Genomic DNA, 11,762 nt, shown 5'->3' on the forward strand with positions numbered 1-11,762 from the left:
ATATATGCAATTTTGTGATATGATCTATGTATACATTGTGAAATACACACCACAATCACGTTAATTAACATATTCCTTACCTCACAGTTACTTTCTTGGTGATGGAAACACCTAAGTTCTACACTCTTAGCAAACTTCAAGTATACAGTACAAATTGTTAACTATAGTCAAATGGTTTTCCATTAGATCTCCAGGACTTATGTATCCTGCAAAACTAACACTTTGTACCACTTATCAACATCTCACCATACACCCCACCAGCCACTAGCAATCACCATACTTTTTAAAATATATATTTTATTTTATTTTAAATTGCAGTATAGTTAATATTCCATGTTATATTGGTTTCAAGTGTACAAAATAGTGATTCAACAGCAATATACAACACACAAGCCTAATCACAACAGGTGCACTCCATAATTCCCATTACACCTTCTACTCACACAAACCCACCTCCCCTCTGGTAACCATCAGTTTGTTCTCTGTAGTTAAGAGTTTGTTTCTTGGCTTGCCTCTCTCTTTCTCCTTTTGCCCTTTCTTAAATTCCACATATGAATGAAATCATATAGTATGTGTCTTTCTCTGGCTTATTTCACAACAAATGTATATGTTGTTATATATTTATTGCTGGTTATTGGGGTGCTCAAGTGTTATATTTCTTCCTGTTTTAGTTTTGGTAGTTTATATGTTTCTAGAAGTTTATTCATCCCTTCCAAGTTGTCCAATTTGTTGGCATGTAGTTTTTCATAATATTGTCTTATAATGGTTTGTATTTCTGTGGCGTTGGTTATTATTTCTCTTCTCTCATTTGTGATTTTATTTATATGTGTCCTTTCCATTTTCTTCTTGATAACTCTGTCTAGGAGTTTGTCAATTTTATTAATTTTTTCAAAGAACCACTTCCTCATTTTATTTATCTCTTTTTTTCTATAAGGTTTATTTCTGCTCTAATTTTTATTATTTCATTCCTTCTACTGGCTTTGGGCTTTGTTCTTTTTCTAACTTTTTTTTAGGTATAAGTTTAGATTGTTTACTTGAGATTTTTCTTCTTGGAGTAACCCTGTATTGCTATATATTTCCCTCTTAGGACCACTTTTGCTGCATCTCAGTATTTGGAGCATTGTGTTGTCATTTTCATGTGTTTCCCTGTGTTTTTTTTTTTATTCTTCTTTTATTTTCTGGCTGACCCATTCATTGTTTAGTAGTATGTTGTGTAACCTTTTGTATTTTTTATCTTTCCAGATTTTGTTGTAATTTACTTCTAGTTTCATAAGAGTTGTAGTAAAAAAAAATGGTCCATGGTATTATTTCAATCTTTCTGTATTTGTTGAGGCCTATTGTGTGACCTAATGTATAATCTGTTCTGCATAATGTTCCCTGTGCACTTGAAAAGATTGTGTATTCTACTGTTTTAAGAAGGAATGTTCTGAATATATCTGTTAAGTCCATCTGGTCCAGTGTGTCATTCAAAACCATTGATTCTTTGTCGATTTTCTGTTTATTTGATCTGTCCATTGATGTAAGTGGGGTGTTAAAAATTATTATATTATTGTCAATAAGTTCCTTTATGTTTATCATTAATTGTTTTATATATTTGGGTGATCCCATATCAAGTGCATAAATATTTCCAATTGTATATCTTCTTGCTTGATTTCCTCTTTATGATTATATAGTGCCATTATTTGTCTCGTGTTAATATTTATTTTAAATTCTAGTTTGTCTGATGTAAGTATTACTACTCTTTCTTTTGACACCCATTTGTATGAAAAATGCCTCTCCTTCCCCTCACTTTCAATCTTTAGGTGTCTTAAGGTCTACAATGAATCTCTTGTAGGAAGCATAGAGATGGGTCTTTTTAACATTTATTCTGACATCCTATGTCTTTTGATTGAGCATTTATTTCATTTACATTCAAATCAATTACTGATAGATATGGATTTAGTACTATTTTGTTACATCTTTTGATATTGTTTCTGAAGATTTTCTTTTTCTAATCCTTTCTGGTCTTTGTCACTTTTGGTCTCTCCTTTTCACTCAAAGAGTTCCCTTTAATATTTCCTGCATGGATGGTTTTGTGGTCATGAACTCCTTTAGTTTTTATTTTTTGGGGAAACTATTTATCTCTCCTCCTATTCTGAATGATAACCTTGCTAAATCAGGCATTCGGCTCCAGATTTTTTTCCCATTCAGCACTTTGAGTATACCATGCCATTCACTTCTACTTTGCTCCTATTTTTGTTGAGAAATCTCCAGATAGCGATAGCCTTATGTGTCTTTCTTTTATGTTAAGGAATTATTTTGTCTTCCTACTTTTAAGATTTTTCTTTATCACATTTTGTAAATTTAATTACAAAATGTCTTGTTAATGACCTACTTTTGTTGATTTTGATGGGAGTTATCTGCCTCCTGTATCTGGTTGTCTGTTTCCTTCCCCAGAGTAGGGAAGTTTTCAGGTATTAATTCCTTCAAATAAATTTTGTGCCCCCCCTTTTTTTTCTGTGCTTCATCTTGGACTTTTATAATAGGGATGTTATTATGTGCGATGGAGCCTCTGAATTCCCTAAATCTTTTCCCATGTTTCATAATTCTTCCTTCTCTCTTTTGGTCAGCTTAATTGCTTTCCATTACTTTGTCTTCTAGGTCTCTAATTCACTCCTCTGCTTCTTCCAACCTGTTCTCCCTTGCATCATGGGTATTTCTAATCCTGTTTATTGCACTTTTCATCTGTGATTGATTCTTTTTTAAGTCTTTTATCTTTATAGTAATGGTCTCACTGATGTCTTGTATACTTTTCGCAAGCTCAATGTGTATCCTTATGATTGGTGCTGTTAATTCTCCATCGGGCATGTTACTTATATCTGTTTCCCTTATATCTTTACCCATGGCCTCTTCTTGTTCCTTCATTTGGGATAAATTCCTCCATCTTTGCATTTTGTTTAAGTCTCTGCCTTATTCTTTGTATTAGAAAAGTCACTTATATCTCCTGTTTCTGAAAATAATGGTCTTAGGAAGAGGTCATGTAATGCTCAGGGACTGGTACTTCAAGGAGTGTCTCTGGTGTTTGCTGCATGCACTCTGCTATTGTGTTTTGGCTGATTTATCCTTCAGGCCAGTTGTCTTCACAGACTTTTCTGGCCTACTGTGGGAAGTGTTTGGTCCTTGGCCTGAATGTGGTGAGTTTTAACTTGTTATGCTATGGTGTGCTTATGAAATGAGACCTGTCACCATCTCCTCAGAAATGGGGCCATGCAGACCTCTCTGGTCGGAAATGTATTGTGGGCAGATGTTTGTGCTGGTCTTAGGGAGAAGTCTGCTGCACTGGGTTCAGGTAAGCATGACTGAGAAGGGCTGTCCCACTGGAGTGCAGGGGTGTGGGGCCTGGTGTATGCAAATTAGGCAGCCAGTGTCAGCACTGAACTGTTTCCAGCAGGTGGCTCTGTTTATGCTGAGGGGGAATAGGAGGGAACTGGCACCAACCAGCTCCCTTTTTCCCAGAAGGATGTCTCTGGGAAAAGTGCCACTCAGGGACACACTCAGAAGAGTGAATTTTCTTCACTTCGTGTGCCTGAGACACTCTTCAGATTGTTGTTTCCATACTGTCTCCCACTGGGTTATTATTTGCCTGCTTACTCTCTTGGAGCTGTGAAGTGCCTTCTGGGCTCTATCCCATCCAAGCTTGCTATCCTTTAAAACTACAAGTTTTAAACTCCATTGATTGCAAGAACTCAGGAATTTCAGCCCCCCCTCCCCCCCCGCTTTACCAAGACAGTGGTTTTGGGAAGGACTCATTCTTGTGCATTCCCTTGTGAGCTCCTCTGGTTGTGTTCATGGGACAAGGTGAGTTTAGGGTCCTCCTACTCCATCGTCATCTTTTCCCCAACTTATTAGTGGTTTTTGATATATAGTTACCATTAGGTTTGTGTATAGCCTCTTCTGCATATAGTGGTCTATATTAAGTTGATTGTCATTTAAATTTGAACCCATTTTTCATTCCTCTCCTCCCCATGTTTTGGGTAAATGTTTTTATATTTTACATCCTTTTATTTTGTGAGTTTGTTGACCCATTGTTTACAAAAATATTCATTTTTGTTGTTTTTGTGTTTCCTACCATCAGACTGTCACTTTTGATCTTTTTTTTCCACTCAAAGAATCCCCTTTAATATTTATTGCAGGGCTGGTTTAGTGCTCAGGAACTTCTTTAGTATTTGTTTGCCTGAAAAACTCTTTATCTCTCCTATTCTGAATGATAGCTTTGCTGGATAGAGTGTTCTTGGCTGCGTATTTTTTCCATTCAGCAGTTTGAATATATCATGCCACTCCCTTCTGACTTGCAAAGTTTCTGTTAAAAAATCTTCTGCCTTATAGGTTCCCCTTGTCACTTATTGTCTTCTTTTGTCTTGCTGCCTTAAAAATGTTTCTTTATAACTTATTTTTGCCAACTTAATTACCACATGTCTTGGTTTGGGTCTGCCTTTGTTGATTTTGATGGCAGTTCTCTGTGCTTCCCTGATCTGGATACCTGTTTCCTTCCCCAGATTAGTGAAATTTTCAGATATTATTTCCTCAAATAAATTTTCTGTCCATTTTCTCTCTCTCTTATTTTTTTGGGACTCCTATTATATGAATGTTATTATGTCTGATGTAGTTACTGATTTCCCTAACTCTCATTTTGCATAATTCTTTTTTCTTTCTTCTGTTCATCTTGATTAGAGTAATGGTACTGTATATTCTAGTTCACTAATATGTTCCTTTCCTTTTTCCAGCTTGCTGTTAATTCAATCAAGTGTGTTTGTCATTTTGTGTATTGACCCCTTTATCTCTGTTATGGTATTCCTCATTTCAATGTTAAGGGTCTCACTCATGTCTTCCACTCTTTTCTCAAACCCAGTGGGTATCCTTATGATCATTACTTTAGATGATCTTTCAGGCATGTTACTTATATTGGTTTTGCTTAGGTCTCTGGCTGTGTCCTCATCCTTTTCTTTCATTTGGAATAAATTTATCTTTCTTCTCATTTTGTCTAAGTGTCTGTTTCCGTGTGTTAAGAAAGTTATGTCACCTGTTCTTGAGGGTAATGGCTTTATGAAGAAGTCCTGTAATGCCCTGTTCTGTGGTGTCTCCGGTTCCCCAGGTGCTCACACTTCCCAAAGTGTCTCCATTGTGTGCTGTTTGTGTTCTGCTGTTTTGTCCTGAAGACTTTATCCCTCAGGCCAGTCATCTGTAGAGGCTATCTTGTCTACTGTGGTGTTATGGGAAGTGTTTGGTCCATGACCTAAATGTGGTGCTTTTTAACTAATTGTGCTTTGGTCTGTTTGTGAAATGAGACCTTTTGCCACTGCTGCTGAAACTGAGTCTCTACAAAACTCCCAAGTTGGGAGACACAATTTGAGAAGAGTTTTGAGGCAGTCTTTTGGGGGAGGGCAGCCACTGTTCTGGGACTGAGGCAAGCTAGACTTGGAGTAGTGGTTCCACCAGAGCATGGGGTGGGGGGACTTGGTACAAGCAGGTGAGGTAGAGAGTACAGACAATGTGCTGGTTTCCACAGGTTGCCCTGTGCTTATGCTAAAGGACAAGGGAGGGAAATTGCACCAGCCAGTTCCTCTGTTCCTAGAAGGGTTCTTCATAAACACTGCCTGTCTTGGATATGCTCTGAGATGAGTAAATAACCTCCCCACTCTGTGCCCCTGACACTCCTCTGTTAGAAGTTTCCATGCTGTATGTCCATTGTTGTGTGTGTGTGTGTGTGTGTGTGTGTGTGTGTTTATTTGCCTGCCTTCTCTCCAGAAGCCACTATGCCCTCCAGGCTCTAACCCATCCAAGCCCACTGACCTTTAAAACTCTAGGCTTTAAGCCCTGCTCATTGTGAGAACTCATGAAATTCAGTCCCTCTTTCTTTCTAAGCAATTGATATGGGGATTTTTTCCCCCTGTGTGCTCCACTTTCTGTTAGTCTGACTCTTGCCCTTCTCCATAACTGTGGCTCCCTCTCCACCACAGCGGCCACAATGTTTCTCTCCCAAACTCTCTTTTCACTTCCTACCTTCTTCAATGTGGCCTCTTCTCTATCTTTAGATGTGATTTTGTTCTGCCAGTCTTCAGGCCAATTTCTCAGGTATTTAGGATGATTTGGTAGTTATCCAGTTGCATTCATGGGACAAGGTGGGCCTAGGGTCCTCCTACTCTATCACCATCTTCCAACCACCAATCTCCCTGTGCCTATATAAATAATTTTTATTATAAGATACATCATGATTTTAAAAACATTCAAACAATACAGAAATATGGGGAAAAAAGGAAAAGTCACTTTTCTACTATTATCATCCTTATTTTCTCACTGTTAATCATTTCTCACTCACTCACTCACTCACTGTTAATCATTTCTCATAATTTACACTTAAGTGCATTGGTACTGCCTTTATTCTGAGTATATACATATGTGGTGTGTGATCCATACACCATAATGGGGGTCATACGGTAATGTTTTTTATACTACTTTTTAAAATATTTAAGTTTATTTATTTATTTGGAGAGAGACAGAGAGAGTAGGGGAGGGGAAAAAAGAAAGGTAGAGAGAGAATTCCAAGCAGTCTCTGTGCTGTCAGCACAGAATCTGTGCTGAACTCATGAACCTGAGGTCAAACTCACAAACTGTGAGATGATGATCTGAGCCAAAACCAAGAATCGGATACTTCACCTACTGAGCCACCTTGTTGCCCCTTTCATTTAGCTTTCTATATGGAGCATACATATCCCATATACAATCCAGATGCAACATAAGGATACTAAGCATGGAGCTATTTCAAAAAGTTTGGTGAGCTTCTTCCAACGCCATTCCATGCCCTTCTGACCTTACACAGAAGGCCTGTAGTCTTAGCTGAGGGCCTATTCTAGTGAATCACATTCTGTCTGTGTATATGGCTTTATTTATGAGTATTTATTAGGATATATTAGAAGAGAGGATATAGTTACTATAATGTGGTATGGTAGAAAGCGTCAGAGACCTGGGTTTGCATCCACTTTTTATTGTTCACTGTGATTAAAAAAAAAAAAAAAAGATGTCTCAAACATCCCGTGAGGTATTTTTATCCCCCTTTAAAGCTCAAGTAACAGAGATTTAACCAGGGAGAAGTGACTTATTTAAAGTCTACATCTAATACATAGTAGAGCCAGAATTCAAGCAAAGGCCTGTTTCAGGCAGAACCTGTGTGGTTTCTACTCTACCATTTTTGGCTCTTCTTTAGTACATCTGTAAGGATAGAGAAAATTTCTTCAAAGTGATTGTCACAACTTTTGACCAAAGCCTTGATAAAAGATTAAGTACTCTGTTCTCTTTCCTGTATCCAAATATCTCTTCTCTGACTCCCTTTGTTTTGTCATATCCCCCTTTTAGGAGAGAAGCCTTATAAATGCACCTGGGATGGCTGCTCCTGGAAATTTGCTCGTTCAGATGAGCTCACCCGCCATTTTCGCAAGCACACAGGCATCAAGCCCTTCCAGTGCACAGACTGCAACCGTAGCTTTTCTCGCTCTGACCACCTATCCCTGCACCGCAGGCGCCATGACACAATGTGAGCAGCATAGACTGCACCAGAAGAGTTGTGCTGGTCTTGTGTGTGTGTGTGTGTGTGTGTGTGTGTGTGTATGCATGCACACCGAGATCATAACCATCTTTTCCTCTTTGACTTCAGCTTGCCTCAGGGATGGGGTAGGCACAGCTCACTGAGCCAGGTTGATGAGACTGTAGGAAAAAATAGATGGTCTCCCATGGGGGCTCCTCATATTCTACTTTCACTTATCCACTGTCCAGTCTCCAATTTTTTCAGCCTTGCATGGATTGAATTCCAGTGTGGCACCCATGGCTGCCCCCCATTCCTCCACCATACCCTTGCTTTGACATAAGACATTTCTCTACAAAAACAAAACAGGAAATCAAACTCAAGGCTGTGAACAAACATGCACTGCTTTTTATTCCAATTTTCTCTTATTTTCTAGAATTCTTATCCTTTCTTTATTTTTTTTGGAATCAGCATTTAAGAGTGGTTGGTAGTGTCTTAAAATGACATTTTGTAAATTTCCTAAACATAAAAAGGCATAATAATTTAGTTGATTGTTAAGATTTACAGGGATTTGGGTCCTGAATATAGGGCACATCCTCAGTGAATAAAATGAGTCCCTTGCCAAACTGAAAGATTTTGTAAATCCAATCCTATATGTTATTACAGTTTGGTTTTCAGAAAGTGCTGATGCTTCTTCACAAGTCTATCAGAAAGAATGAAATGATCTTCTCCTACTTGTCCTCTTTTTCTTCGTCCTTCTTCAGGATAAAGATTTGTCTGCACAGTTATTTTCTCCGTTAGGTTAAATTTGAAAAAGCTTTCAAAGCACACACTGACATGCCAGTAGGGAGAAAAGTGTTCCAGGAAAATATGTTGGGCAGCGACAGGAACAAACAAAACCAGGATGATTCTGAAAACAAATAGAGGGGGACTTTCATTTGGATAAGATTTCAGAAGCTCTGTAACCACAAACCTCATTCAAATGGCAGCCTGTTGAGGCAGTGTCTTGAGGGGCTGTTTATTCTTTTGTTTATGTAAAGCAACTGTTATGAGCATATTGCATGGTGAGAAATCACACACTGGGGTCATTTTATACAGAAGTGAGGGGTTGGAAGAAAAAAATGTGTTCATTCTGTGGCATTATTAGCATGAATTCTTATATTCCAAATGGAATTTAAAAGGATTTTAGAGAAAACTGACACAAAAAAACCATTTGATGTTCTGCAACTGCTATAAACCGCTAGCCATTTCTTTAGCCATTAAGGCAGGTTACATATTATTCGCATCTGATTACCCAATTGGACTTTTAAGTAATAGTCTCCGGGACATCAAACCCTCTGTTCTAGGCTGTGGACTTCAGATCTACCTCCAAATGGCATATTTTCTCTACCTGGGGGCAGGGAGGGCTTTGCATCACTTAGGTTTAAATTCAGCCTCTCTTCTAAAGGTTATCTTCGTATTGAACCCCTTTTCCTTGGCAGATATTCAATTAGTCCCTGTGTGAATACTTTAGGTTACTACTTCCAAAGACCATCCATTCCATCTAAATCAAGAAATTCTAGTACCAAGAATGGATCTTATTAACCACTTAGTACTATCCATCATTTATATTTTAAAGATGAAACAAATATGGGCCAGATTTTTTCCCCAGATTTTTTATTGAAGTGTTATAGATCTGTGCACCCATTCTCCCAGGAATCACATTCTAAAACGAAACTAAAGAAAAATTTTACATAACTGGTTGCAGTATTTCTCCAATTTTATATGCTATGCTTCAGAAAACTAGACCACTCACAGTATTATTTACAGTTGATTAAATACTAAGTAAAATGTGTTTGTGGTCATTGGTATATAACATTAGACACACAATTTTTCTATTCAAACACTGTCTGTAATATTTCAGATTTGATTTGCCTCATTTTCACTTACAGTGTCTTTCCAGACTATAAACTGTCATAAATTCAGACTGTATATTTCTCAAAATGACATATGAATTTTTAATATTATTGTTATTTTGATACAGGCTTTCCCCTGACTTTGGGTGTTCAAGTTACACACTGTAAACTAATTGATGAAGCATTAGGAGATATCTAGGGCCAGTCTGTTAAAGGGAAGTTCTATGTAGCTATAAGACAGATGGTTAGAGGTGAATTACCATCACACATGAGTTTAAGCATTTAATTGGGTAGTTGATGTGGCATTTCATAGTAAAGAGCCTAGCCATTTTCTCCAAAACTTTGATCCTGAGTCTCCTTTTCTAGAGTACATACATAAATGACTTGTGCCCCTTGGACCTCAGGATCTTTTGCACTGAGCATATAATCTTATAAATAAAGGCTATCAATCATACTGTTGTACTATGATGATCAAATTAAGTTTCTAAATACTGGTATCTCTGACATCCTTAAGTCTAACCCTTTACTCATTTTTTTTCCCCTTCAAAGTAATGTGGGACTTTGTTAATGCTTTATTGTTACAAAACATTTCAAACCCTATTCTCATTGCCCTGTCCCCTCCAAATAATGGTTAAAAAAATCCTTCCAGTTATTTACATATATTGTAATAAATATGTCTAAATGCATTTAGAGTGTTTCATAGAGATCCAAATACAGTACACTACAGTACTACACCAAAACTACATATAATTTTGCTAAATAAACAGTGAGATGGAAAGGAACTATTTTAGCTGACATTTGGAATTAATTGAATTTACTGTGCTCATGCCAGCAAAGCACCATTAAGTGGACATTTCCCATGACATGAAAAATGGCCTTGTTTGATAAGGTTGGATAATATTCTGGGATTCGTTGCCATGGAATTCTTCCATCTGTACATGATTGGCAGTTGAACATAGGTGTCAATAATTATGATTGGAGAATTCATGGAAAACTATGAGGAATTGAACTGGTTGGGTAGGTTAGGTGGATTGAATTATGGTAACACAAAATGTTTCTGAGAGTAAGATCTTTTTTTTTAAGAGTAAGATACTTTTAAATAAACTTTTTTAAATTTAATTTTTTAATATTTATTTTTGAGAGAGAACACGATTGGGGGTGGGCAGATAGAGAAGGAGACACAGAATCTTAAGCTGGCTGCAGGCTCTGAGCTGTCCACACAGAGCCCAACATGGGGCTCGAACTCACAAACTATGAGATCATAACCTGAGCCAAAGTCAGACACTTAACCAACTGAGGCATGCAGGGACCCCCTTTTTACTTTAGAACTGTTTTAGATTTACAGAAAATTGTGAAGATAGTACAGAGAGTTTACCTATAAACAGTATCCAGTTTTCACTTTTATTAATATCTTTTATTAATTCATTAGTAAGGTATATTTGTTACAGCTAATGAAGTAATATGATACATTATTATTAACTAAAGTTCAAACTTTATTCAGATTTCCTCAATTTTTACCTAATATTCTTTTTTTAAGCATCCTATTCAGGATACCACATTACATTTAATAGTTATGCCTCCTTATGCTTCTCTTGGTTGTGACAATTTCTCAGACTTTCCTTCCTATGACATTGACAGTTTTGAGGAGTATGTCCCAAATTGATGTTTTCTTCATGATGAAACTGAGGTTATGGTTTGAAGAAGGAAGATCATAGAGGAGAACTACCATTTGTATCACATTATATTAACATGGCTTATACTCTGGATGTTAACCTTGATCATCTGGCTGAGATTGTGTTTGTTAGGTTTCTCCTCTGTACCCTTCCTCTCCCTGTCTCCACGCTGTACTTTCTGGAAGGAAGTCACTATATGAAGCCCACACTTAAGCAGTGGTAAATTATGCACCACATCCTAGAGGGTCTCTAGATAAATTATTTTAATTATTTGCATGAGACATTTGTCTTTTCTCTCTCATTTATTTATTTATTAAATCATTTACTTGTATCAGTAGGGGTTCATGGATATTTATTTTGTACTTTGAGTTATAATCCAATACAACTTTATTTTGTTTCTCAAATTGCTCCCGCTTTGGCCACTGGGCACTCTTGGGTTGACTTCCAAGTACTTTTGACATGTCCTCATCACATTTTTATTAGCACATTCTTATTTTCTGGTACTACAAAATGCTCTAGTCTAATATATTTTTTTTGCCCTCTCTTACAATCAACCATTTATTTAAAGTGTACTGGTTCCTTTTACTGGAGAATTATCTTAGAAACCAAGACCTGGATATTTGATATGCTTGTTGCTAC

At 37.2% G+C, this 11,762-nt stretch overlaps 1 protein-coding gene across 1 annotated transcript in view; it reads left to right on the forward strand.

Moving 5' to 3' along the window:
- KLF8 (KLF transcription factor 8) overlaps positions 1 to 11,457 on the forward strand; it is a 145,818-nt gene extending 134,361 nt beyond the window's left edge. The window contains exon 6 of the mRNA XM_058712433.1: positions 7,390 to 11,457. Coding sequence (XP_058568416.1) covers positions 7,390 to 7,571 — 182 coding nt within the window. The 3' untranslated portion in view covers positions 7,572 to 11,457. The remainder of the gene's footprint in view (positions 1 to 7,389) is intronic.
- Positions 11,458 to 11,762: the final 305 nt, after the last annotated feature.

This window comes from Neofelis nebulosa, chromosome X, assembly GCF_028018385.1.
Source record: "Neofelis nebulosa isolate mNeoNeb1 chromosome X, mNeoNeb1.pri, whole genome shotgun sequence".
Taxonomy (NCBI): domain Eukaryota; kingdom Metazoa; phylum Chordata; class Mammalia; order Carnivora; family Felidae; genus Neofelis; species Neofelis nebulosa.